Raw genomic sequence first — 27,828 nt, forward strand, 5'->3', positions numbered from 1 at the left:
CGTGGCCTTCCACACCCTGGGCTGCACAGCAGCAGGCAAGTCCCTCCTCCAGCCAGGCTGGGCGTGGCCTTCCACACCCTAGGCTCTTCTAGGCCAGGTCAGCAAGACGCCCTGCTGACCACGGTGTCTGGTAAGCTCCTCTCAGCTTTTCCCACCCACGAGGCCTCCACGCTGCCCTTGGACTGCACATCCACACCCCTGAGTGTCTTTGCTTATTGGAGTTGAGTTCAGTTTTTCAAGGAGTTCTCCCCGCTGCTGCAGTCGCTAAACAAAATCTGCTTTAACTCCCCTGGTGCGTAATTTCTTATAAAACCTAGAGGCCAAGATACTCACTCACCTCTGTAACTGAGTGGCTGTGTGGTCTTGAGAAAGTCACTCAACTTTTCTGTTCCCCAGACTCCCCTTCTGTGCAGTGGGGATTAACCACAGCACTTCCCTCAGAGAAAAGTCAGAGGATGAACCAGCTGAAGGCTTACAGTGGTGCTGAGCTGATGGCAGGCCCTCCCTAAACTCTGGTGAGGATTGAACACTGTCCATCATGCAGAGCAGAGTGCCATTCTGAAGGACAAAGGTGGACACACAGGCAGACCTGGCACTGCCCAGTCTCTGTCAGGGCAGAGGGGTATGAGCTTGAAGCAGGAAAGAGGCTGACGGATCTGTGCCTCTGATGTGGACTGCTGGTCCTGCGTCCCCGGCCTGCTGGCAAAGGCTGCGGCAGGCCCTGGATGCACAGCCTCCTGCTGGGCAAGGCGGCCTCAGCCACACCTGGCCTCAGTCTTCTCCCCTCCCCAGCTTGACTGGCGCCCGACTGCCCTGAATGCATTGTCCTGGGACGCGGCGGGAGGCGGCTCACCTACGCAGGTGCGCTGGTCCTCGCCCAGCACGTAGGGGTCGGTGCACACACACAGGAAGCTGCCCTTGGTGTTCTTGCACTGGGCGGAGACATGGCAGGGCGGGTGTGTGGGGTCTGCACACTCGTCCACATCTGGGGAAACAGCACACGGTCAGCAGCAGGAGAGCCCGGTCCTCCCCACAGGCAGCCCGGAGCCCAGGCCCAGCCCTCTGTGGACCCACAGGGAGGCTCCTCTGGCTCCCTGCCTCCCACAAGCGGAATGTGGGGAATGTGGGCACCCACATAGGCTCCTGTTGGCTCTGCCAGCTGGGCAGGTTGTGGTCCAACAGTGCCGCCCTCTCTCTGTGCTCACTGAGCTCCCCCAGGCTGTCTGTCCTACCCCCTAGCTTCCCACATCCCTCCGGAGCAGCAGGGGATGGTCACCAGACACCAGCCCAGCTCTTCCTGCCCTGGCCATGTGGGACACCTCCAGCCATCAGCACTGGATTCGGCCTGGCCAGACCCTTCTGTGAGCCCAGCACGCACAAAGTAAATGACCCGAAGGAGACCCGGGTCTGTGCGCCCCGGCCACACGCCCAGCACCAAGACTTCCCAGTATGCTTCCCCCTGGGCACCACGACAGCACCACAAACTGAGCGTTTGGAACAGGACTGTCCTTCTCAGTCCTGGGGGACAGAAGTCTGCATCGAAGTATCTTCGGCAGACTGTGCTGCCCCCGGAGGCTCTAGAGGCAGGTCCTTCCCTGCCACTCCCAGCTTCACTGCTGGCCTGTGGGGTCCTGGAGGCCACCCGCAGTCCCTGTGCAGCTGCTTGGCCTGTCTCTCCTCATTCCCTAAGGACGCAGGTGTGGGATGAGGCCCACCCTCGGTTTAGCTTGGTGGCGCCTGCAAAGGTCCTGTTTCCAAACAAGGCCCTGCCCTGAGGAACCGAGGGCTAGGACTCGAACACTTCCCCGAGGGGCCCGGCTGCGTCACGCGGGGACTCAGCGCCTCCCCGAGGGGCCCGGCTCCGTCCCACTGATCTGTCCACTCTAACCAGAAGCACATCAGCGGCCAGCGTGTTGATCTCCCGGGTGAGGGCTGGCGCCAGGCCTGTGTTCCTTTTAAAAGGAGGAGCAGCCGAGGCTGGCAGGGTCGCAGCCCCTGGAGCAAGTGCAGGTGCCCTCTGACAGGGTCTGTTTTCAGAGAGGAGCAGATGGAAGTGTCGAGGGCAGCACGCCCACGGCGGCACAGACCTTCCACACCTCTGGGCAGATTCGTGCTGGCTGCAAACCTTATTTTCTGTAGTGGGCATGAAGCACTTTTGTTTGGTGCAAAACCCTTCGATAATTATTGGTACAAAGAGCCTCTGACCGGTAGTTTTTGCCTATGGGACCCCAGGAGCTGATGCACCCCAGGGACTCCTGGCAGCTGCTCTGCTGGTTGTCTGTTCTGCACGCGGGGGGGACTTCGGTGCAGAAGGAGTTGAAGCAGAGAGGCGCCTTAGTTGATTTCCTGCATTAGGCTTCAGCTACGCTTGTGGGTCTCCATTCACAGCTGAGGACACATCAACAAGCAGACTGACACACTCATGTCCATTCACCATAGTGAACAGTCCCTCTGTCAGGCATCGAAGAGCCTGTTTTTTCCTTGTAATCCTTGGTTTGTATGTTTTCAGGGCAGGAACAGCTATGGTAAAATACCTGGGTGCATAAGTGGGTGCATCCGTTGCATGAGTCTTTCATCACTGGGCCTTTACCAGTTTGTTTATTTGAAGAATGTTATATTTTAATTATAAGTGTAGTAAGACAAAACCAGAGTCGTACCAGTAGAAGTCAATATCTCTCCCTCTCCCGCCCATCTCGCTCTGCTGAGGCGACCGACACCAGCGACCTCTGGGGTCATGCCAGGACTCACTGCCCTTGCAGGATGGGACTTTGAGCACCGACCACATTGGCAGTGATGGACAGGGGCCTTGTTCTCCACCCTGTGCTTCACTGAGGGACTGACTGACAGCCACCGAGCTGACTGCACCGCCATCCTTAGCATGCATCTGAACACTTTGTGGCACACAGAAGAGGAGGCACCTTGGGAGTGACTGGGATGGATAGCAGGAGGGTGTGGAGCCCAGGTCAGTGGTCAGGGCAAGGAGAGGGTCAGGGCTGGTCCTGGGGTCTCCACTTCACATGCACTGTCCTGTAATCTCCCAAGGTCTCCTGGAGGGCACGGAGCCTGGCTCAGGAGTAGTTTCAAGCTGCTGCTGGCCACGGAGTATCGAGACCCATCCACACATGGAGCTGGGTCCACTGTTAGCCTCAGAACCTGCCAGCCACTGTGCCTGGCAAGCAACTGATCTGAACTTTAGGGAGCCTTAATTGTTGGGGTGAAGAACCAGGGAGATTCCAGGAACAGGTGTGGTTTGATGACCTCACATTGTCCAGTGCAGGCAGGAAAGTGCATGCTCAGGAGCAGGACAGTGAAGCATGTGGCCTGCAGGCCAGCACAGGCCATTGCAGTTGGTCAGCCCAAGGAGCTGTAGGGTGAGTGCAGATCCCTCACCAGCTTGGGCTCCTTTTCCCTTGGCTCCTCATAGAGCCCTGTGTGGCAGTCAGAGCTGAAATGGATGTGCAGTGTGCAGGTGTCTACACTTAGAGGGATGTGCAGTGTGCAGGTGTCTACACTCAAAGGGATGTGCAGAGTGTGCAGGTGTCTACACTCAAAGGGATGTGCAGTGTGTGCAGGTGTCTACACTCAAAGGGATGTGCAGAGTGTGCAGGTGTCTACACTTAGAGGGATGTGCAGTGTGCAGGTGTCTACACTCAAAGGGACGTGCAGTGTGCAGGTGTCTACACTCAAAGGGACGTGCAGAGTGTGCAGGTGTCTACACTCAAAGGGACGTGCAGAGTGTGCAGGTGTCTACACTTAGAGGGATGTGCAGTGTGCAGGTGTCTACACTTAGAGGGATGTGCAGTGTGCAGGTGTCTACACTCAAAGGGATGTGCAGTGTGCAGGTGTCTACACTCAAAGGGACGTGCAGTGTGCAGGTGTCTACACTCAAAGGGACGTGCAGAGTGTGCAGGTGTCTACACTCAAAGGGACGTGCAGAGTGTGCAGGTGTCTACACTTAGAGGGATGTGCAGTGTGCATGTGTCTACACTTAGAGGGATGTGCAGTGTGCAGGTGTCTACACTCAAAGGGACGTGCAGTGTGCAGGTGTCTACACTCAAAGGGACGTGCAGAGTGTGCAGGTGTCTACACTTAGAGGGATGTGCAGTGTGCAGGTGTCTACACTTAGAGGGATGTGCAGTGTGCAGGTGTCTACACTCAGAGGGATGTGCAGTGTGCAGGTGTCTACACTCAAAGGGACGTGCAGAGTGTGCAGGTGTCTACACTCAGAGGGACGTGCAGTGTGCAGGTGTCTACACTCAGAGGGATGTGCAGTGTGCAGGTGTCTACACTCAGAGGGACGTGCAGAGTGTGCAGGTGTCTACACTCAAAGGGACGTGCAGAGTGTGCAGGTGTCTACACTCAAAGGGACGTGCAGAGTGTGCAGGTGTCTACACTCAAAGGGATGTGCAGTGTGCAGGTGTCTACACTCAAAGGGACGTGCAGAGTGTGCAGGTGTCTACACTCAGAGGGATGTGCAGTGTGCAGGTGTCTACACTCAGAGGGATGTGCAGTGTGCAGGTGTCTACACTCAGAGGGACGTGCAGTGTGCAGGTGTCTACACTCAGAGGGACGTGCAGAGTGGGCAGGTGTCTACACTCAGAGGGATGTGCAGTGTGCAGGTGTCCACACTCAAAGGGACGTGCAGAGTGTGCAGGTGTCTACACTCAAAGGGACGTGCAGAGTGTGCAGGTGTCTACACTCAAAGGGACGTGCAGAGTGTGCAGGTGTCTACACTCAAAGGGATGTGCAGTGTGCAGGTGTCTACACTCAGAGGGATGTGCAGTGTGCAGGTGTCTACACTCAAAGGGACGTGCAGTGTGCAGGTGTCTACACTCAAAGGGACGTGCAGAGTGTGCAGGTGTCTACACTCAAAGGGACGTGCAGAGTGTGCAGGTGTCTACACTTAGAGGGATGTGCAGTGTGCAGGTGTCTACACTTAGAGGGATGTGCAGTGTGCAGGTGTCTACACTCAGAGGGACGTGCAGTGTGCAGGTGTCTACACTCAAAGGGACGTGCAGTGTGCAGGTGTCTACACTCAAAGGGACGTGCAGAGTGTGCAGGTGTCTACACTCAAAGGGACGTGCAGAGTGTGCAGGTGTCTACACTCAGAGGGACGTGCAGAGTGTGCAGGTGTCTACACTCAGAGGGACGTGCAGAGTGTGCAGGTGTCTATACTCAGAGGGACGTGCAGTGTGCAGGTGTCCACACTTAGAGGGATGTGCAGTGTGCAGGTGTCTACACTCAGAGGGATGTGCAGTGTGCAGGTGTCTACACTCAGAGGGACGTGCAGTGTGCAGGTGTCTACACTCAGAGGGACGTGCAGAGTGTGCAGGTGTCTACACTCAAAGGAACATGCAGAGTGTGCAGGTGTCTACACTCAGAGGGACGTGCAGAGTGTGCAGGTGTCTACACTCAAAGGGACATGCAGTGTGCAGGTGTCTACACTCAGAGGGACGTGCAGTGTGCAGGTGTCTACACTCAAAGGGACGTGCAGTGTGCAGGTGTCTACACTCAAAGGGACGTGCAGAGTGTGCAGGTGTCTACACTCAAAGGGACGTGCAGAGTGTGCAGGTGTCTACACTCAGAGGGACGTGCAGAGTGTGCAGGTGTCTATACTCAGAGGGACGTGCAGTGTGCAGGTGTCCACACTTAGAGGGACGTGCAGTGTGCAGGTGTCTACACTCAGAGGGACGTGCAGAGTGTGCAGGTGTCTACACTCAGAGGGATGTGCAGTGTGCAGGTGTCTACACTCAGAGGGACGTGCAGTGTGCAGGTGTCTACACTCAGAGGGATGTGCAGTGTGCAGGTGTCTACACTCAAAGGGATGTGCAGTGTGCAGGTGTCTACACTCAAAGGGACGTGCAGTGTGCAGGTGTCTACACTCAAAGGGACGTGCAGTGTGCAGGTGTCTACACTTAGAGGGATGTGCAGTGTGCAGGTGTCTACACTCAAAGGGATGTGCAGTGTGCAGGTGTCTACACTTAGAGGGATGTGCAGTGTGCAGGTGTCTACACTCAAAGGGACGTGCAGAGTGTGCAGGTGTCTACACTTAGAGGGATGTGCAGTGTGCAGGTGTCTACACTTAGAGGGATGTGCAGTGTGCAGGTGTCTACACTCAGAGGGACGTGCAGTGTGCAGGTGTCTACACTCAAAGGGACGTGCAGTGTGCAGGTGTCTACACTCAAAGGGACGTGCAGAGTGTGCAGGTGTCTACACTCAAAGGGACGTGCAGAGTGTGCAGGTGTCTACACTCAGAGGGACGTGCAGAGTGTGCAGGTGTCTATACTCAGAGGGACGTGCAGTGTGCAGGTGTCTACACTCAGAGGGATGTGCAGTGTGCAGGTGTCTACACTCAGAGGGATGTGCAGTGTGCAGGTGTCTACACTCAGAGGGACGTGCAGTGTGCAGGTGTCTACACTCGGACGTGCAGAGTGTGCAGGTGTCTACACTCAAAGGGACGTGCAGAGTGTGCAGGTGTCTACACTCAAAGGGACGTGCAGTGTGCAGGTGTCTACACTCAAAGGGACGTGCAGAGTGTGCAGGTGTCTACACTCAGAGGGATGTGCAGTGTGCAGGTGTCTACACTCAGAGGGATGTGCAGTGTGCAGGTGTCTACACTCAGAGGGACGTGCAGTGTGCAGGTGTCTACACTCAGAGGGACGTGCAGAGTGTGCAGGTGTCTACACTCAGAGGGATGTGCAGTGTGCAGGTGTCCACACTCAAAGGGACGTGCAGAGTGTGCAGGTGTCTACACTCAAAGGGACGTGCAGAGTGTGCAGGTGTCTACACTCAAAGGGACGTGCAGAGTGTGCAGGTGTCTACACTCAAAGGGATGTGCAGTGTGCAGGTGTCTACACTCAGAGGGATGTGCAGTGTGCAGGTGTCTACACTCAAAGGGACGTGCAGTGTGCAGGTGTCTACACTCAAAGGGACGTGCAGAGTGTGCAGGTGTCTACACTCAAAGGGACGTGCAGAGTGTGCAGGTGTCTACACTTAGAGGGATGTGCAGTGTGCAGGTGTCTACACTTAGAGGGATGTGCAGTGTGCAGGTGTCTACACTCAGAGGGACGTGCAGTGTGCAGGTGTCTACACTCAAAGGGACGTGCAGTGTGCAGGTGTCTACACTCAAAGGGACGTGCAGAGTGTGCAGGTGTCTACACTCAAAGGGACGTGCAGAGTGTGCAGGTGTCTACACTCAGAGGGACGTGCAGAGTGTGCAGGTGTCTATACTCAGAGGGACGTGCAGTGTGCAGGTGTCCACACTTAGAGGGATGTGCAGTGTGCAGGTGTCTACACTCAGAGGGATGTGCAGTGTGCAGGTGTCTACACTTAGAGGGATGTGCAGTGTGCAGGTGTCTACACTCAGAGGGACGTGCAGTGTGCAGGTGTCTACACTCAGAGGGATGTGCAGTGTGCAGGTGTCTACACTCAAAGGGATGTGCAGTGTGCAGGTGTCTACACTCAAAGGGACGTGCAGTGTGCAGGTGTCTACACTCAAAGGGACGTGCAGTGTGCAGGTGTCTACACTTAGAGGGATGTGCAGTGTGCAGGTGTCTACACTTAGAGGGATGTGCAGTGTGCAGGTGTCTACACTCAAAGGGATGTGCAGTGTGCAGGTGTCTACACTTAGAGGGATGTGCAGTGTGCAGGTGTCTACACTCAAAGGGACGTGCAGTGTGCAGGTGTCTACACTCAGAGGGATGTGCAGTGTGCAGGTGTCTACACTCAGAGGGACGTGCAGTGTGCAGGTGTCTACACTCAGAGGGACGTGCAGAGTGTGCAGGTGTCTATACTCAGAGGGACGTGCAGTGTGCAGGTGTCTACACTCAAAGGGACGTGCAGTGTGCAGGTGTCTACACTTAGAGGGATGTGCAGTGTGCAGGTGTCTACACTCAGAGGGACGTGCAGTGTGCAGGTGTCTACACTCAGAGGGACGTGCAGTGTGCAGGTGTCTACACTCAAAGGGACGTGCAGTGTGCAGGTGTCTACACTAAGAGGGATGTGCAGTGTGCAGGTGTCTACACTCAAAGGGACGTGCAGAGTGTGCAGGTGTCTACACTCAGAGGGATGTGCAGTGTGCAGGTGTCTACACTCAAAGGGATGTGCAGAGTGTGCAGGTGTCTACACTCAGAGGGACGTGCAGTGTGCAGGTGTCTACACTCAGAGGGACGTGCAGAGTGTGCAGGTGTCTACACTCAGAGGGATGTGCAGTGTGCAGGTGTCTACACTAAGAGGGATGTGCAGTGTGCAGGTGTCTACACTCAGAGGGATGTGCAGAGTGTGCAGGTGTCTACACTCAGAGGGACGTGCAGTGTGCAGGTGTCTACACTAAGAGGGATGTGCAGTGTGCAGGTGTCTACACTCAGAGGGATGTGCAGTGTGCAGGTGTCTACACTCAGAGGGATGTGCAGAGTGTGCAGGTGTCTACACTCAAAGGGACGTGCAGAGTGTGCAGGTGTCTACACTCAGAGGGATGTGCAGTGTGCAGGTGTCTACACTCAAAGGGACGTGCAGAGTGTGCAGGTGTCTACACTCAGAGGGACGTGCAGTGTGCAGGTGTCTACACTCAGAGGGATGTGCAGTGTGCAGGTGTCTACACTCAAAGGGACGTGCAGAGTGTGCAGGTGTCTACACTCAGAGGGACGTGCAGTGTGCAGGTGTCTACACTCAGAGGGATGTGCAGTGTGCAGGTGTCTACACTCAAAGGGACGTGCAGTGTGCAGGTGTCTACACTCAGAGGGATGTGCAGTGTGCAGGTGTCTACACTCAAAGGGACGTGCAGAGTGTGCAGGTGTCTACACTCAGAGGGACGTGCAGTGTGCTGGTGTCTACACTCAGAGGGATGTGCAGAGTGTGCAGGTGTCTACACTCAAAGGGATGTGCAGAGTGTGCAGGTGTCTACACTCAGAGGGATGTGCAGTGTGCAGGTGTCTACACTCAAAGGGACGTGCAGTGTGCAGGTGTCTACACTCAGAGGGATGTGCAGTGTGCAGGTGTCTACACTCAAAGGGACGTGCAGAGTGTGCAGGTGTCTACACTCAGAGGGACGTGCAGTGTGCAGGTGTCTACACTCAGAGGGATGTGCAGTGTGCAGGTGTCTACACTCAGAGGGACGTGCAGAGTGTGCAGGTGTCTACACTCAAAGGGATGTGCAGTGTGCAGGTGTCTACACTCAAAGGGACGTGCAGAGTGTGCAGGTGTCTACACTCAGAGGGATGTGCAGTGTGCAGGTGTCTACACTCAGAGGGACGTGCAGTGTGCAGGTGTCTACACTCAGAGGGACGTGCAGTGTGCAGGTGTCTACACTCAGAGGGACGTGCAGAGTGGGCAGGTGTCTACACTCAGAGGGATGTGCAGTGTGCAGGTGTCCACACTCAAAGGGACGTGCAGAGTGTGCAGGTGTCTACACTCAAAGGGACGTGCAGAGTGTGCACGTGTCTACACTCAAAGGGACGTGCAGAGTGTGCAGGTGTCTACACTCAAAGGGATGTGCAGTGTGCAGGTGTCTACACTCAGAGGGATGTGCAGTGTGCAGGTGTCTACACTCAAAGGGACGTGCAGTGTGCAGGTGTCTACACTCAAAGGGACGTGCAGAGTGTGCAGGTGTCTACACTCAAAGGGACGTGCAGAGTGTGCAGGTGTCTACACTTAGAGGGATGTGCAGTGTGCAGGTGTCTACACTTAGAGGGATGTGCAGTGTGCAGGTGTCTACACTCAGAGGGACGTGCAGTGTGCAGGTGTCTACACTCAGAGGGACGTGCAGTGTGCAGGTGTCTACACTCAGAGGGACGTGCAGTGTGCAGGTGTCTACACTCAGAGGGACGTGCAGTGTGCAGGTGTCTACACTCAGAGGGACGTGCAGTGTGCAGGTGTCTACACTCAAAGGGACGTGCAGAGTGTGCAGGTGTCTACACTCAAAGGGACGTGCAGAGTGTGCAGGTGTCTACACTCAGAGGGACGTGCAGAGTGTGCAGGTGTCTATACTCAGAGGGACGTGCAGTGTGCAGGTGTCCTACATTCAGAGGGATGTGCAGTGTGCAGGTGTCTACACTCAGAGGGATGTGCAGTGTGCAGGTGTCTACACTTAGAGGGATGTGCAGTGTGCAGGTGTCTACACTCAGAGGGACGTGCAGTGTGCAGGTGTCTACACTCAGAGGGATGTGCAGTGTGCAGGTGTCTACACTCAGAGGGATGTGCAGTGTGCAGGTGTCTACACTCAAAGGGACGTGCAGTGTGCAGGTGTCTACACTCAAAGGGACGTGCAGTGTGCAGGTGTCTACACTTAGAGGGATGTGCAGTGTGCAGGTGTCTACACTCAAAGGGATGTGCAGTGTGCAGGTGTCTACACTTAGAGGGATGTGCAGTGTGCAGGTGTCTACACTCAAAGGGACGTGCAGTGTGCAGGTGTCTACACTCAGAGGGATGTGCAGTGTGCAGGTGTCTACACTCAGAGGGACGTGCAGTGTGCAGGTGTCTACACTCAGAGGGACGTGCAGAGTGTGCAGGTGTCTATACTCAGAGGGACGTGCAGTGTGCAGGTGTCTACACTCAAAGGGACGTGCAGTGTGCAGGTGTCTACACTTAGAGGGATGTGCAGTGTGCAGGTGTCTACACTCAGAGGGACGTGCAGTGTGCAGGTGTCTACACTCAGAGGGACGTGCAGTGTGCAGGTGTCTACACTCAAAGGGACGTGCAGTGTGCAGGTGTCTACACTAAGAGGGATGTGCAGTGTGCAGGTGTCTACACTCAAAGGGACGTGCAGAGTGTGCAGGTGTCTACACTCAGAGGGATGTGCAGTGTGCAGGTGTCTACACTCAAAGGGATGTGCAGAGTGTGCAGGTGTCTACACTCAGAGGGACGTGCAGTGTGCAGGTGTCTACACTCAGAGGGACGTGCAGAGTGTGCAGGTGTCTACACTCAGAGGGATGTGCAGTGTGCAGGTGTCTACACTAAGAGGGATGTGCAGTGTGCAGGTGTCTACACTCAGAGGGATGTGCAGAGTGTGCAGGTGTCTACACTCAGAGGGACGTGCAGTGTGCAGGTGTCTACACTAAGAGGGATGTGCAGTGTGCAGGTGTCTACACTCAGAGGGATGTGCAGTGTGCAGGTGTCTACACTCAGAGGGATGTGCAGAGTGTGCAGGTGTCTACACTCAAAGGGACGTGCAGAGTGTGCAGGTGTCTACACTCAGAGGGATGTGCAGTGTGCAGGTGTCTACACTCAAAGGGACGTGCAGAGTGTGCAGGTGTCTACACTCAGAGGGACGTGCAGTGTGCAGGTGTCTACACTCAGAGGGATGTGCAGTGTGCAGGTGTCTACACTCAAAGGGACGTGCAGAGTGTGCAGGTGTCTACACTCAGAGGGACGTGCAGTGTGCAGGTGTCTACACTCAGAGGGATGTGCAGTGTGCAGGTGTCTACACTCAAAGGGACGTGCAGTGTGCAGGTGTCTACACTCAGAGGGATGTGCAGTGTGCAGGTGTCTACACTCAAAGGGACGTGCAGAGTGTGCAGGTGTCTACACTCAGAGGGACGTGCAGTGTGCTGGTGTCTACACTCAGAGGGATGTGCAGAGTGTGCAGGTGTCTACACTCAAAGGGATGTGCAGAGTGTGCAGGTGTCTACACTCAGAGGGATGTGCAGTGTGCAGGTGTCTACACTCAAAGGGACGTGCAGTGTGCAGGTGTCTACACTCAGAGGGATGTGCAGTGTGCAGGTGTCTACACTCAAAGGGACGTGCAGAGTGTGCAGGTGTCTACACTCAGAGGGACGTGCAGTGTGCAGGTGTCTACACTCAGAGGGATGTGCAGTGTGCAGGTGTCTACACTCAGAGGGACGTGCAGAGTGTGCAGGTGTCTACACTCAAAGGGACGTGCAGAGTGTGCAGGTGTCTACACTCAAAGGGACGTGCAGAGTGTGCAGGTGTCTACACTCAAAGGGATGTGCAGTGTGCAGGTGTCTACACTCAAAGGGACGTGCAGAGTGTGCAGGTGTCTACACTCAGAGGGATGTGCAGTGTGCAGGTGTCTACACTCAGAGGGACGTGCAGTGTGCAGGTGTCTACACTCAGAGGGACGTGCAGTGTGCAGGTGTCTACACTCAGAGGGACGTGCAGAGTGGGCAGGTGTCTACACTCAGAGGGATGTGCAGTGTGCAGGTGTCCACACTCAAAGGGACGTGCAGAGTGTGCAGGTGTCTACACTCAAAGGGACGTGCAGAGTGTGCACGTGTCTACACTCAAAGGGACGTGCAGAGTGTGCACGTGTCTACACTCAAAGGGACGTGCAGAGTGTGCACGTGTCTACACTCAAAGGGACGTGCAGAGTGTGCACGTGTCTACACTCAAAGGGACGTGCAGAGTGTGCAGGTGTCTACACTCAAAGGGATGTGCAGTGTGCAGGTGTCTACACTCAAAGGGACGTGCAGTGTGCAGGTGTCTACACTCAAAGGGATGTGCAGTGTGCAGGTGTCTACACTCAAAGGGACGTGCAGTGTGCAGGTGTCTACACTCAAAGGGACGTGCAGTGTGCAGGTGTCTACACTTAGAGGGATGTGCAGTGTGCAGGTGTCTACACTCAAAGGGATGTGCAGTGTGCAGGTGTCTACACTTAGAGGGATGTGCAGTGTGCAGGTGTCTACACTCAAAGGGACGTGCAGTGTGCAGGTGTCTACACTCAGAGGGATGTGCAGTGTGCAGGTGTCTACACTCAGAGGGACGTGCAGTGTGCAGGTGTCTACACTCAGAGGGACGTGCAGAGTGTGCAGGTGTCTACACTCAAAGGGACGTGCAGTGTGCAGGTGTCTACACTTAGAGGGATGTGCAGTGTGCAGGTGTCTACACTCAGAGGGACGTGCAGTGTGCAGGTGTCTACACTCAGAGGGACGTGCAGTGTGCAGGTGTCTACACTCAGAGGGACGTGCAGTGTGCAGGTGTCTACACTCAAAGGGACGTGCAGTGTGCAGGTGTCTACACTCAGAGGGACGTGCAGTGTGCAGGTGTCTACACTCAAAGGGACGTGCAGAGTGTGCAGGTGTCTACACTCAGAGGGATGTGCAGTGTGCAGGTGTCTACACTCAAAGGGATGTGCAGAGTGTGCAGGTGTCTACACTCAGAGGGACTGTTGCAGTGTGCAGGTGTCTACACTCAAGGGATGTGCAGTGTGCAGGTGTCTCACACTCGAAGGGAACTGTGCAGAGTGTGGCAGTTGGTCTAACACTCGAAGGGACGTTGCAGTGTGCAGGGGTGTCTACACTCAGAGGGATGTCTCAGAGGGAGGTGCGAGTGTGCAGGTGTCTACACTCAGAGGGATGTGCAGAGTGTGCAGGTGTCTACACTCAGAGGGACGTGCAGTGTGCAGGTGTCTACACTCAGAGGATGTGCAGTGTGCAGGTGTCTACACTCAGAGGGATGTGCAGGTGTGCAGGTGTCTACACTCAGAGGGACTGTGCAGAGTGTGCAGGTGTCTACACTCAAGAGGGACGTGCAGAGTGTGCAGGTGTCTACACTCAGAGGGACGTGCAGTGTGCAGGTGTCTACACTCAAGGGACGTGCAGTGTGCAGGTGTCTACACTCAGAGGGACGTGCAGTGTGCAGGTGTCTACACTCAGAGGGATGTGCAGTGTGCAGGTGTCTACACTCAAGGGACGTGCAGAGTGTGCAGGTGTCTACACTCAAAGGGACGTGCAGTGTGCAGGTGTCTACACTCAGAGGGATGTGCAGTGTGCAGGTGTCTACACTCAAAGGGACTGTGCAAGTGTGCAGGTGTCTACACTCAAAGGGACGTGCAGTGTGCAGGTGTCTACACTCAAAGGGACGTGCAGAGTGTGCAGGTGTCTACACTCAGAGGGACTGTGCAGTGTGCAGGTGTCTACACTCAGAGGGACTGTGCAGAGTGTGCAGGTGTCTACACTCAAAGGGACGTGCAGTGTGCAGGTGTCTACACTCAGAGGGATGTGCAGTGTGCAGGTGTCTACACTCAGAGGGACGTGCAGTGTGCAGGTGTCTACACTCAGAGGGACGTGCAGAGTGTGCAGGTGTCTACACTCAAAGGGACGTGCAGAGTGTGCAGGTGTCTACACTCAGAGGGACGTGCAGAGTGTGCAGGTGTCTACACTCAAAGGGACGTGCAGTGTGCAGGTGTCTACACTCAAAGGGACGTGCAGTGTGCAGGTGTCTACACTCAGAGGGATGTGCAGTGTGCAGGTGTCTACACTCAAAGGGACGTGCAGAGTGTGCAGGTGTCTACACTCAGAGGGACGTGCAGTGTGCAGGTGTCTACACTCAGAGGGACGTGCAGTGTGCAGGTGTCTACACTCAAAGGGACGTGCAGAGTGTGCAGGTGTCTACACTCAAAGGGACGTGCAGAGTGTGCAGGTGTCTACACTCAAAGGGACGTGCAGAGTGTGCAGGTGTCTACACTCAGAGGGATGTGCAGTGTGCAGGTGTCTACACTCAAAGGGACGTGCAGAGTGTGCAGGTGTCTACACTCAGAGGGATGTGCAGTGTGCAGGTGTCTACACTCAAAGGGACGTGCAGAGTGTGCAGGTGTCTACACTCAAAGGGATGTGCAGTGTGCAGGTGTCTACACTCAGAGGGACGTGCAGAGTGGGCAGGTGTCTACACTCAGAGGGATGTGCAGTGTGCAGGTGTCCTACACTCAAAGGGACGTGCAGAGTGTGCAGGTGTCTACACTCAAAGGGACGTGCAGAGTGTGCAGGTGTCTACACTCAAAGGGACGTGCAGAGTGTGCAGGTGTCTACACTCAAAGGGATGTGCAGTGTGCAGGTGTCTACACTCAAAGGGACGTGCAGAGTGTGCAGGTGTCTACACTCAAAGGGATGTGCAGTGTGCAGGTGTCTACACTCAGAGGGATGTGCAGTGTGCAGGTGTCTACACTCAAAGGGACGTGCAGTGTGCAGGTGTCTACACTCAAAGGGACGTGCAGAGTGTGCAGGTGTCTACACTCAAAGGGACGTGCAGAGTGTGCAGGTGTCTACACTTAGAGGGATGTGCAGTGTGCAGGTGTCTACACTTAGAGGGATGTGCAGTGTGCAGGTGTCTACACTCAGAGGGACGTGCAGTGTGCAGGTGTCTACACTCAGAGGGATGTGCAGTGTGCAGGTGTCTACACTCAGAGGGACGTGCAGAGTGTGCAGGTGTCTACACTCAAAGGGACGTGCAGAGTGTGCAGGTGTCTACACTCAGAGGGACGTGCAGAGTGTGCAGGTGTCTATACTCAGAGGGACGTGCAGTGTGCAGGTGTCTACACTTAGAGGGATGTGCAGTGTGCAGGTGTCTACACTCAGAGGGATGTGCAGTGTGCAGGTGTCTACACTTAGAGGGATGTGCAGTGTGCAGGTGTCTACACTCAGAGGGACGTGCAGTGTGCAGGTGTCTACACTTAGAGGGATGTGCAGTGTGCAGGTGTCTACACTCAAAGGGATGTGCAGTGTGCAGGTGTCTACACTCAAAGGGATGTGCAGTGTGCAGGTGTCTACACTCAAAGGGACGTGCAGTGTGCAGGTGTCTACACTTAGAGGGATGTGCAGTGTGCAGGTGTCTACACTCAAAGGGATGTGCAGTGTGCAGGTGTCTACACTTAGAGGGACGTGCAGAGTGTGCAGGTGTCTACACTCAAAGGGACGTGCAGTGTGCAGGTGTCTACACTTAGAGGGATGTGCAGTGTGCAGGTGTCTACACTCAAAGGGATGTGCAGTGTGCAGGTGTCTACACTTAGAGGGACGTGCAGTGTGCAGGTGTCTACACTCAGAGGGATGTGCAGTGTGCAGGTGTCTACACTCAGAGGGACGTGCAGTGTGCAGGTGTCTACACTCAGAGGGACGTGCAGTGTGCAGGTGTCTACACTCAGAGGGATGTGCAGTGTGCAGGTGTCTACACTCAAGGGACGTGCAGAGTGTGCAGGTGTCTACACTCAGAGGGACGTGCAGTGTGCAGGTGTCTACACTCAGAGGGATGTGCAGTGTGCAGGTGTCTACACTCAAAGGGACGTGCAGAGTGTGCAGGTGTCTACACTCAGAGGGACGTGCAGAGTGTGCAGGTGTCTACACTCAAAGGGACGTGCAGTGTGCAGGTGTCTACACTCAGAGGGATGTGCAGTGTGCAGGTGTCTACACTCAGAGGGACGTGCAGTGTGCAGGTGTCTACACTCAGAGGGACGTGCAGAGTGTGCAGGTGTCTATACTCAGAGGGACGTGCAGTGTGCAGGTGTCTACACTCAAAGGGACGTGCAGAGTGTGCAGGTGTCTACACTCAAAGGGATGTGCAGTGTGCAGGTGTCTACACTCAAAGGGATGTGCAGAGTGTGCATGTGTCTACACTCAAAGGGATGTGCAGAGTGTGCAGGTGTCTACACTCAAAGGGATGTGCAGAGTGTGCATGTGTCTACACTTAGAGGGATGTGCAGTGTGCAGGTGTCTACACTCAAAGGGATGTGCAGTGTGCAGGTGTCTACACTCAGAGGGATGTGCAGAGTGTGCAGGTGTCTACACTCAAAGGGATGTGCAGTGTGCAGGTGTCTACACTCAAAGGGATGTGCAGTGTGCAGGTGTCTACACTCAGAGGGATGTGCAGAGTGTGCAGGTGTCTACACTCAAAGGGATGTGCAGAGTGTGCAGGTGTCTACACTCAGAGGGATGTGCAGTGTGCAGGTGTCTACACTCAGAGGGATGTGCAGTGTGCAGGTGTCTACACTCAGAGGGATGTGCAGAGTGTGCAGGTGTCTACACTCAAAGGGACATGCAGAGTGTGCAGGTGTCTACACTCAGAGGGACGTGCAGAGTGTGCAGGTGTCTACACTCAAAGGGACGTGCAGAGTGTGCAGGTGTCTACACTCAAAGGGACGTGCAGTGTGCAGGTGTCTACACTCAGAGGGACGTGCAGAGTGTGCAGGTGTCTACACTCAAAGGGACGTGCAGAGTGTGCAGGTGTCTACACTCAAAGGGACGTGCAGTGTGCAGGTGTCTACACTCAGAGGGATGTGCAGAGTGTGCAGGTGTCTACACTCAAAGGGACGTGCAGTGTGCAGGTGTCTACACTCAGAGGGATGTGCAGTGTGCAGGTGTCTACACTCAGAGGGACGTGCAGAGTGTGCAGGTGTCTACACTCAGAGGGACGTGCAGTGTGCAGGTGTCTACACTCAAAGGGACGTGCAGAGTGTGCAGGTGTCTACACTCAGAGGGACGTGCAGAGTGTGCAGGTGTCTACACTCAGAGGGACATGTGCAGTGTGCAGGTGTCTACACTCAAAGGGACGTGCAGTGTGCAGGTGTCTACACTCAGAGGGATGTGCAGTGTGCAGGTGTCTACACTCAAAGGGACGTGCAGAGTGTGCAGGTGTCTACACTCAGAGGGACGTGCAGTGTGCAGGTGTCTACACTCAGAGGGACGTGCAGTGTGCAGGTGTCTACACTCAGAGGGACGTGCAGAGTGTGCAGGTGTCTACACTCAAAGGGACGTGCAGAGTGTGCAGGTGTCTACACTCAAAGGGACGTGCAGAGTGTGCAGGTGTCTACACTCAAGGGATGTGCAGTGTGCAGGTGTCTACACTCAAAGGGACGTGCAGAGTGTGCAGGTGTCTACACTCAGAGGGATGTGCAGTGTGCAGGTGTCTACACTCAGAGGGATGTGCAGTGTGCAGGTGTCTACACTCAGAGGGATGTGCAGTGTGCAGGTGTCTACACTCAGAGGGACGTGCAGAGTGGGCAGGTGTCTACACTCAGAGGGATGTGCAGTGTGCAGGTGTCCACACTCAAAGGGACGTGCAGAGTGTGCAGGTGTCTACACTCAAAGGGACGTGCAGAGTGTGCAGGTGTCTACACTCAAAGGGACGTGCAGAGTGTGCAGGTGTCTACACTCAAAGGGATGTGCAGTGTGCAGGTGTCTACACTCAAAGGGACGTGCAGAGTGTGCAGGTGTCTACACTCAAGGGATGTGCAGTGTGCAGGTGTCTACACTCAGAGGGATGTGCAGTGTGCAGGTGTCTACACTCAAAGGGACGTGCAGTGTGCAGGTGTCTACACTCAAAGGGACGTGCAGAGTGTGCAGGTGTCTACACTCAAAGGGACGTGCAGAGTGTGCAGGTGTCTACACTTAGAGGGATGTGCAGTGTGCAGGTGTCTACACTTAGAGGGATGTGCAGTGTGCAGGTGTCTACACTCAGAGGGACGTGCAGTGTGCAGGTGTCTACACTCAGAGGGATGTGCAGTGTGCAGGTGTCTACACTCAGAGGGACGTGCAGAGTGTGCAGGTGTCTACACTCAAAGGGACGTGCAGAGTGTGCAGGTGTCTACACTCAGAGGGACGTGCAGAGTGTGCAGGTGTCTATACTCAGAGGGACGTGCAGTGTGCAGGTGTCTACACTTAGAGGGATGTGCAGTGTGCAGGTGTCTACACTCAGAGGGATGTGCAGTGTGCAGGTGTCTACACTTAGAGGGATGTGCAGTGTGCAGGTGTCTACACTCAGAGGGACGTGCAGTGTGCAGGTGTCTACACTTAGAGGGATGTGCAGTGTGCAGGTGTCTACACTCAAAGGGATGTGCAGTGTGCAGGTGTCTACACTCAGAGGGATGTGCAGTGTGCAGGTGTCTACACTCAAAGGGACGTGCAGTGTGCAGGTGTCTACACTTAGAGGGATGTGCAGTGTGCAGGTGTCTACACTCAAAGGGATGTGCAGTGTGCAGGTGTCTACACTCAGAGGGACGTGCAGAGTGTGCAGGTGTCTACACTCAAAGGGACGTGCAGTGTGCAGGTGTCTACACTCAGAGGGATGTGCAGTGTGCAGGTGTCTACACTCAAAGGGATGTGCAGTGTGCAGGTGTCTACACTTAGAGGGACGTGCAGTGTGCAGGTGTCTACACTCAGAGGGATGTGCAGTGTGCAGGTGTCTACACTCAGAGGGACGTGCAGTGTGCAGGTGTCTACACTCAGAGGGACGTGCAGTGTGCAGATGTCTACACTCAGAGGGATGTGCAGTGTGCAGGTGTCTACACTCAAAGGGACGTGCAGAGTGTGCAGGTGTCTACACTCAGAGGGACGTGCAGTGTGCAGGTGTCTACACTCAGAGGGATGTGCAGTGTGCAGGTGTCTACACTCAAAGGGACGTGCAGAGTGTGCAGGTGTCTACACTCAGAGGGACGTGCAGAGTGTGCAGGTGTCTACACTCAAAGGGACGTGCAGTGTGCAGGTGTCTACACTCAGAGGGATGTGCAGTGTGCAGGTGTCTACACTCAGAGGGACGTGCAGTGTGCAGGTGTCTACACTCAGAGGGACGTGCAGAGTGTGCAGGTGTCTATACTCAGAGGGACGTGCAGTGTGCAGGTGTCTACACTCAAAGGGACGTGCAGAGTGTGCAGGTGTCTACACTCAAAGGGATGTGCAGTGTGCAGGTGTCTACACTTAGAGGGATGTGCAGTGTGCAGGTGTCTACACTCAGAGGGACGTGCAGTGTGTGCAGGTGTCTACACTCAGAGGGACGTGCAGTGTGCAGGTGTCTACACTCAGAGGGACGTGCAGTGTGCAGGTGTCTACACTCAGAGGGACGTGCAGTGTGCAGGTGTCTACACTCAAGGGACGTGCAGTGTGCAGGTGTCTACACTAAGAGGGATGTGCAGTGTGCAGGTGTCTACACTCAAAGGGACGTGCAGAGTGTGCAGGTGTCTACACTCAGAGGGATGTGCAGTGTGCAGGTGTCTACACTCAAAGGGATGTGCAGAGTGTGCAGGTGTCTATACTTCAGAGGGACGTGCAGTGTGCAGGTGTCTACACTCAGAGGGACGTGCAGAGTGTGCAGGTGTCTACACTCAGAGGGATGTGCAGTGTGCAGGTGTCTACACTAAGAGGGATGTGCAGTGTGCAGGTGTCTACACTCAGAGGGATGTGCAGAGTGTGCAGGTGTCTACACTCAGAGGGACGTGCAGTGTGCAGGTGTCTACACTCAAGAGGGATGTGCAGTGTGCAGGTGTCTACACTCAGAGGGATGTGCAGTGTGCAGGTGTCTACACTCAAAGGGACGTGCAGTGTGCAGGTGTCTACACTCAAAGGGACGTGCAGTGTGCAGGTGTCTACACTCAGAGGGATGTGCAGTGTGCAGGTGTCTACACTCAAAGGGACGTGCAGTGTGCAGGTGTCTACACTCAGAGGGACGTGCAGTGTGCAGGTGTCTACACTCAGAGGGATGTGCAGTGTGCAGGTGTCTACACTCAGAGGGATGTGCAGTGTGCAGGTGTCTACACTCAAAGGGATGTGCAGTGTGCAGGTGTCTACACTCAGAGGGATGTGCAGTGTGCAGGTGTCTACACTCAAAGGGATGTGCAGTGTGCAGGTGTCTACACTCAGAGGGACGTGCAGAGTGTGCAGGTGTCTACACTCAAAGGGACGTGCAGTGTGCAGGTGTCTACACTCAGAGGGATGTGCAGTGTGCAGGTGTCTACACTCAGAGGGACGTGCAGTGTGCAGGTGTCTACACTCAGAGGGACGTGCAGAGTGTGCAGGTGTCTATACTCAGAGGGACGTGCAGTGTGCAGGTGTCTACACTCAAAGGGACGTGCAGTGTGCAGGTGTCTACACTTAGAGGGATGTGCAGTGTGCAGGTGTCTACACTCAGAGGGACGTGCAGTGTGCAGGTGTCTACACTCAGAGGGACGTGCAGTGTGCAGGTGTCTACACTCAAAGGGACGTGCAGTGTGCAGGTGTCTACACTAAGAGGGATGTGCAGTGTGCAGGTGTCTACACTCAAAGGGACGTGCAGAGTGTGCAGGTGTCTACACTCAGAGGGATGTGCAGTGTGCAGGTGTCTACACTCAAAGGGATGTGCAGAGTGTGCAGGTGTCTACTACTCAGAGGGACGTGCAGTGTGCAGGTGTCTACACTCAGAGGGACGTGCAGAGTGTGCAGGTGTCTACACTCAGAGGGATGTGCAGTGTGCAGGTGTCTACACTAAGAGGGATGTGCAGTGTGCAGGTGTCTACACTCAGAGGGATGTGCAGAGTGTGCAGGTGTCTACACTCAGAGGGACGTGCAGTGTGCAGGTGTCTACACTAAGAGGGATGTGCAGTGTGCAGGTGTCTACACTCAGAGGGATGTGCAGTGTGCAGGTGTCTACACTCAAAGGGACGTGCAGAGTGTGCAGGTGTCTACACTCAGAGGGACGTGCAGTGTGCAGGTGTCTACACTCAGAGGGATGTGCAGTGTGCAGGTGTCTACACTCAAAGGGACGTGCAGTGTGCAGGTGTCTACACTCAGAGGGATGTGCAGTGTGCAGGTGTCTACACTCAGAGGGACGTGCAGAGTGTGCAGGTGTCTACACTCAGAGGGACGTGCAGTGTGCAGGTGTCTACACTCAGAGGGATGTGCAGTGTGCAGGTGTCTACACTCAAAGGGACGTGCAGAGTGTGCAGGTGTCTACACTCAAAGGGACGTGCAGAGTGTGCAGGTGTCTACACTCAGAGGGATGTGCAGTGTGCAGGTGTCTACACTCAAAGGGATGTGCAGTGTGCAGGTGTCTACACTCAAAGGGATGTGCAGTGTGCAGGTGTCTACACTCAGAGGGATGTGCAGAGTGTGCATGTGTCTACACTCAAAGGGATGTGCAGAGTGTGCAGGTGTCTACACTCAGAGGGATGTGCAGAGTGTGCATGTGTCTACACTCAGAGGGACGTGCAGTGTGCAGGTGTCTACACTCAGAGGGACGTGCAGAGTGTGCAGGTGTCTACACTCAGAGGGATGTGCAGAGTGTGCAGGTGTCTACACTCAGAGGGATGTGCAGTGTGCAGGTGTCTACACTCAAAGGGACGTGCAGAGTGTGCATGTGTCTACACTCAAAGGGATGTGCAGTGTGCAGGTGTCTACACTCAAAGGGATGTGCAGAGTGTGCATGTGTCTACACTCAAAGGGATGTGCAGAGTGTGCAGGTGTCTACACTCAAAGGGATGTGCAGAGTGTGCATGTGTCTACACTTAGAGGGATGTGCAGTGTGCAGGTGTCTACACTCAAAGGGATGTGCAGTGTGCAGGTGTCTACACTCAGAGGGATGTGCAGAGTGTGCAGGTGTCTACACTCAAAGGGATGTGCAGTGTGCAGGTGTCTACACTCAAAGGGATGTGCAGTGTGCAGGTGTCTACACTCAGAGGGATGTGCAGAGTGTGCAGGTGTCTACACTCAAAGGGATGTGCAGAGTGTGCAGGTGTCTACACTCAGAGGGACGTGCAGTGTGCAGGTGTCTACACTCAAAGGGATGTGCAGAGTGTGCATGTGTCTACACTCAAAGGGACATGCAGAGTGTGCAGGTGTCTACACTCAGAGGGATGTGCAGTGTGCAGGTGTCTACACTCAGAGGGACGTGCAGTGTGCAGGTGTCTACACTCAGAGGGACGTGCAGAGTGTGCAGGTGTCTACACTCAAAGGGACATGCAGAGTGTGCAGGTGTCTACACTCAGAGGGACGTGCAGAGTGTGCAGGTGTCTACACTCAAAGGGACATGCAGTGTGCAGGTGTCTACACTCAAAGGGACGTGCAGTGTGCAGGTGTCTACACTCAGAGGGATGTGCAGTGTGCAGGTGTCTACACTCAAAGGGACGTGCAGTGTGCAGGTGTCTACACTCAAAGGGACGTGCAGTGTGCAGGTGTCTACACTTAGAGGGATGTGCAGTGTGCAGGTGTCTACACTCAAAGGGATGTGCAGTGTGCAGGTGTCTACACTCAAAGGGATGTGCAGTGTGCAGGTGTCTACACTCAGAGGGATGTGCAGTGTGCAGGTGTCTACACTCAAAGGGATGTGCAGTGTGCAGGTGTCTACACTTAGAGGGACGTGCAGAGTGTGCAGGTGTCTACACTCAAAGGGACGTGCAGTGTGCAGGTGTCTACACTTAGAGGGATGTGCAGTGTGCAGGTGTCTACACTCAAAGGGATGTGCAGTGTGCAGGTGTCTACACTCAGAGGGACGTGCAGTGTGCAGGTGTCTACACTCAGAGGGATGTGCAGTGTGCAGGTGTCTACACTCAGAGGGACGTGCAGTGTGCAGGTGTCTACACTCAGAGGGACGTGCAGTGTGCAGGTGTCTACACTCAGAGGGACGTGCAGTGTGCAGGTGTCTACACTCAGAGGGACGTGCAGAGTGTGCAGGTGTCTACACTCAGAGGGACGTGCAGTGTGCAGGTGTCTACACTCAAAGGGACGTGCAGTGTGCAGGTGTCTACACTCAGAGGGATGTGCAGTGTGCAGGTGTCTACACTCAGAGGGACGTGCAGTGTGCAGGTGTCTACACTCAGAGGGACGTGCAGAGTGTGCAGGTGTCTACACTCAAAGGGACGTGCAGTGTGCAGGTGTCTACACTCAGAGGGATGTGCAGTGTGCAGGTGTCTACACTCAGAGGGACGTGCAGTGTGCAGGTGTCTACACTCAGAGGGACGTGCAGAGTGTGCAGGTGTCTATACTCAGAGGGACGTGCAGTGTGCAGGTGTCTACACTCAGAGGGACGTGCAGTGTGCAGGTGTCTACACTTAGAGGGATGTGCAGTGTGCAGGTGTCTACACTCTGAGGGACGTGCAGTGTGCAGGTGTCTACACTCAGAGGGACGTGCAGTGTGCAGGTGTCTACACTCAAAGGGACGTGCAGTGTGCAGGTGTCTACACTAAGAGGGATGTGCAGTGTGCAGGTGTCTACACTCAAAGGGACGTGCAGAGTGTGCAGGTGTCTACACTCAGAGGGATGTGCAGTGTGCAGGTGTCTACACTCAAAGGGATGTGCAGAGTGTGCAGGTGTCTATACTCAGAGGGACGTGCAGTGTGCAGGTGTCTACACTCAGAGGGACGTGCAGAGTGTGCAGGTGTCTACACTCAGAGGGATGTGCAGTGTGCAGGTGTCTACACTAAGAGGGATGTGCAGTGTGCAGGTGTCTACACTCAGAGGGATGTGCAGAGTGTGCAGGTGTCTACACTCAGAGGGACGTGCAGTGTGCAGGTGTCTACACTCAGAGGGATGTGCAGTGTGCAGGTGTCTACACTCAGAGGGACGTGCAGTGTGCAGGTGTCTACACTCAGAGGGACGTGCAGGTGTGCAGGTGTCTACACTCAGAGGGACGTGCAGTGTGCAGGTGTCTACACTCAAGGGACGTGCAGTGTGCAGGTGTCTACACTCAGAGGGATGTGCAGTGTGCAGGTGTCTACACTCAAAGGGACGTGCAGAGTGTGCAGGTGTCTACACTCAGAGGGACGTGCAGTGTGCAGGTGTCTACACTCAGAGGGGCGTGTGCAGTGTGCAGGTGTCTACACTCAGAGGGATGTGCAGTGTGCAGGTGTCTACACTCAAAGGGACGTGCAGAGTGTGCAGGTGTCTACACTCAAAGGGATGTGCAGAGTGTGCAGGTGTCTACACTCAAAGGGATGTGCAGAGTGTGCAGGTGTCTACACTCAAAGGGATGTGCAGTGTGCAGGTGTCTACACTCAGAGGGATGTGCAGTGTGCAGGTGTCTACACTCAGAGGGATGTGCAGAGTGTGCAGGTGTCTACACTCAGAGGGATGTGCAGAGTGTGCAGGTGTCTACACTCAGAGGGATGTGCAGGTGTGCAGGTGTCTACACTCAGAGGGACGTGCAGTGTGCAGGTGTCTACACTCAGAGGGACTGTGCAGTGTGCAGGTGTCTACACTCAGAGGGATGTGCAGAGTGTGCATGTGTCTACACTCAGAGGGATGTGCAGTGTGCAGGTGTCTACACTCAAAGGGACGTGCAGAGTGTGCATGTGTCTACACTCAAAGGGATGTGCAGTGTGCAGGTGTCTACACTCAAAGGGATGTGCAGAGTGTGCAGGTGTCTACACTCAAAGGGACGTGCAGAGTGTGCAGGTGTCTACACTCAAAGGGATGTGCAGTGTGCAGGTGTCTACACTCAGAGGGATGTGCAGAGTGTGCAGGTGTCTACACTCAGAGGGATGTGCAGTGTGCAGGTGTCTACACTCAAAGGGATGTGCAGTGTGCAGGTGTCTACACTCAGAGGGATGTGCAGTGTGCAGGTGTCTACACTCAGAGGGATGTGCAGAGTGTGCAGGTGTCCACACTCAAAGGGACGTGCAGAGTGTGCAGGTGTCTACACTCAAAGGGACGTGCAGAGTGTGCAGGTGTCTACACTCAAAGGGACATGCAGAGTGTGCAGGTGTCTACACTCAGAGGGACGTGCAGAGTGTGCAGGTGTCTACACTCAAAGGGACATGCAGAGTGTGCAGGTGTCTACACTCAAAGGGACGTGCAGTGTGCAGGTGTCTACACTCAGAGGGACGTGCAGAGTGTGCAGGTGTCTACACTCAAAGGGACATGCAGAGTGTGCAGGTGTCTACACTCAAAGGGACGTGCAGTGTGCAGGTGTCTACACTCAAAGGGATGTGCAGAGTGTGCATGTGTCTACACTCAAAGGGACATGCAGAGTGTGCAGGTGTCTACACTCAGAGGGATGTGCAGTGTGCAGGTGTCTACACTCAGAGGGACGTGCAGTGTGCAGGTGTCTACACTCAGAGGGACGTGCAGTGTGCAGGTGTCTACACTCAGAGGGACGTGCAGAGTGTGCAGGTGTCTACACTCAAAGGGACATGCAGAGTGTGCAGGTGTCTACACTCAGAGGGACGTGCAGAGTGTGCAGGTGTCTACACTCAAAGGGACATGCAGAGTGTGCAGGTGTCTACACTCAAAGGGACGTGCAGTGTGCAGGTGTCTACACTCAGAGGGACGTGCAGTGTGCAGGTGTCTACACTCAGAGGGATGTGCAGTGTGCAGGTGTCTACACTCAGAGGGATGTGCAGTGTGCAGGTGTCTACACTCAAAGGGACGTGCAGTGTGCAGGTGTCTACACTCAAAGGGATGTGCAGTGTGCAGGTGTCTACACTCAAACGGATGTGCAGAGTGTGCAGGTGTCTACACTCAAAGGGAAGCCAGGCATGCCTGTGATGAGCGCACCAGGCAGAGCTGCTCAGAGGGAGCCCTGGCACTCCAGGCTTCTCCTGAAAACTGCCCAACCACGTGGACACCAAGTGCCCTGGGCACAGGAACTTGGCAGGAGCAGCACAGGACTCCTGCAGGTGGACCATGCTTTGCCACTGAGGGATCAGCTGCAGAGCATATGATTCGGGTGATGACTGCCATAGCTCAGAGCAACAAGAGCAACAAGGACAGGCACGTTCAGATGGGGTGGGCGCCTGCCACTGGAGGCTTCCCCCAGTGCGTCCCGGGGGAACGTGCTTGCCCTGTTCTCTGGGCACTGTCCAGCCTCCTGAAGCTCTCCCTGCCCACCATCTGTCATGCCCACCCTAACAGAACAGGAGTCTCTGCCCTGAGCCTCCCAGGCCCCTTCCTCCGGGTGCGAATCTGGGAGCAGGGAGTCGTCACAGTAGCTGGGCTCCTGTTCTGGCCTGGCTCCCGCCTCCCCAGCGGGCGTCTGACCTGTTTGCCCGTCAGCTCCAGGAGCCAGGATGTTCTCGGCAGGTTTTCCCCAACGTCCTCCCAGCTGCTGCTGTGCTTCTCCTCCTCACCCCTGCTGTGTCTCGGGGGCCCTGGGCGGCGCCTGGGATGGCTGGTGTGGTGGCAGCCACTCCTCGATCTGACCATGCCAGATCCTTTGGAGAGACTGGTGCTGGAGCCTCAGTCTCTTTTACTTTTCGGGGTCTGGAAGCAACTGGCCATTGTAATCCTTCAAGGTTGAAATGTTTTGGAATTTCAAAATCTAAACAAAACATTTTTGCTGTGGGACGTGGATAGCATGGAATCAGCCATCTGGGCCATTTGCAAGCAGGCCATCCAGCAGCACCGAGCCCAGCCTGTCCACTGTGCGGCCAGCGCCACCCTCTCTGAGCTTTCTCCTCTCCTACACTCAACTCTGCAGAACCTAAAACCCTGGGCTTTGCTTTTATCTCTGCTCCAAACCAGCCAAGCTCTTGCATGACTTCTCCTCTTTCCTCCTGTGCTCTGCGGGCGATGGGCCGGTCTGCATCCCTGGCCCGGGCTGGGACCCCCCTTGGATCCCCAGCCTGGGCTGGGACCCTCCTCTGCCATTGCCGTTGGAAACTCGTTCTGCAGGGTGTTTGTGTGTGGCTGCGGCCTCCTGATACTCTTCCCTCGCCCAAGCCTCTCTGTCCATCAGGATGCAATGTGACCGTCCCGAGCTCCAGGATCCAGAAGGCACCCTGGGAAGCGGCTGGCGATGGCGAGTCTGACTTCCTATGCAGAAGCCGCTGCAGGTGCAGAGGCACCTTGCTAGGAGGATTGGGCTCTGCGGATTGCTCCTCACACACCTGGGAATGCAGGTGCTTTGTGATCACCCCTCGCCCTCACGCCCCTGGGTGGTACTGACCTTTGCACACGGGGGGCTGGAAGTCCCACCCGTCCCTGGTGCAGTTGACCTGCTCCTGCCCTTGCAGCCTGAACCCGTGGTGGCAGGAATACACCAGCAGCCGCGTCCCAGACTCCTCGCAGTGCACGAAGCCCCCGTTGTCCACCTCGTCCGGGGAGCCACACTTGTCTGTGCAAGGCCAAGGTGACAGCGGGGTCAAACCATGAGAGGAGGACACGAGCGGATGCCTGTCACACAACTAGGCCCCGCCCAGCCTGCGCAGGCCACCTGGAGATGTGTGTGGTGTGTGTGGAGTGTGTTGTGTATGGAGTGTGTGGTGTGTATGTTTTGGTGTCGTGTGTATGGTGTGGTGTGGTGTGTAAGACATGTGTAGTGTGTATAGTGGGTGTGGTATGTGCCCAGTGGTGTGTGTGTGTGTGTGTGTGTGAGTGTGTCCACTTCTATGAGTGGCCCTGGCCTGGAGAAGCGCCCACCGTGTAGGTG

The 27,828-nt window shown here is 55.3% G+C and overlaps 1 protein-coding gene across 1 annotated transcript in view; it reads right to left on the reverse strand.

The window, feature by feature from the left end:
- Window positions 1-27,828, reverse strand: part of Tpo (thyroid peroxidase) — an 83,692-nt gene that overhangs the window by 19,506 nt on the left and 36,358 nt on the right. Inside the window, exons 12-13 of the mRNA XM_047522150.1 lie at window positions 27,346-27,513; window positions 854-985 (exon numbers count right to left, since the gene is read on the reverse strand). Coding sequence (XP_047378106.1) covers window positions 854-985; window positions 27,346-27,513 — 300 coding nt within the window. The remainder of the gene's footprint in view (window positions 1-853; window positions 986-27,345; window positions 27,514-27,828) is intronic.

Source organism: Sciurus carolinensis, chromosome 13 (genome assembly GCF_902686445.1).
Source record: "Sciurus carolinensis chromosome 13, mSciCar1.2, whole genome shotgun sequence".
NCBI lineage: Eukaryota > Metazoa > Chordata > Mammalia > Rodentia > Sciuridae > Sciurus > Sciurus carolinensis.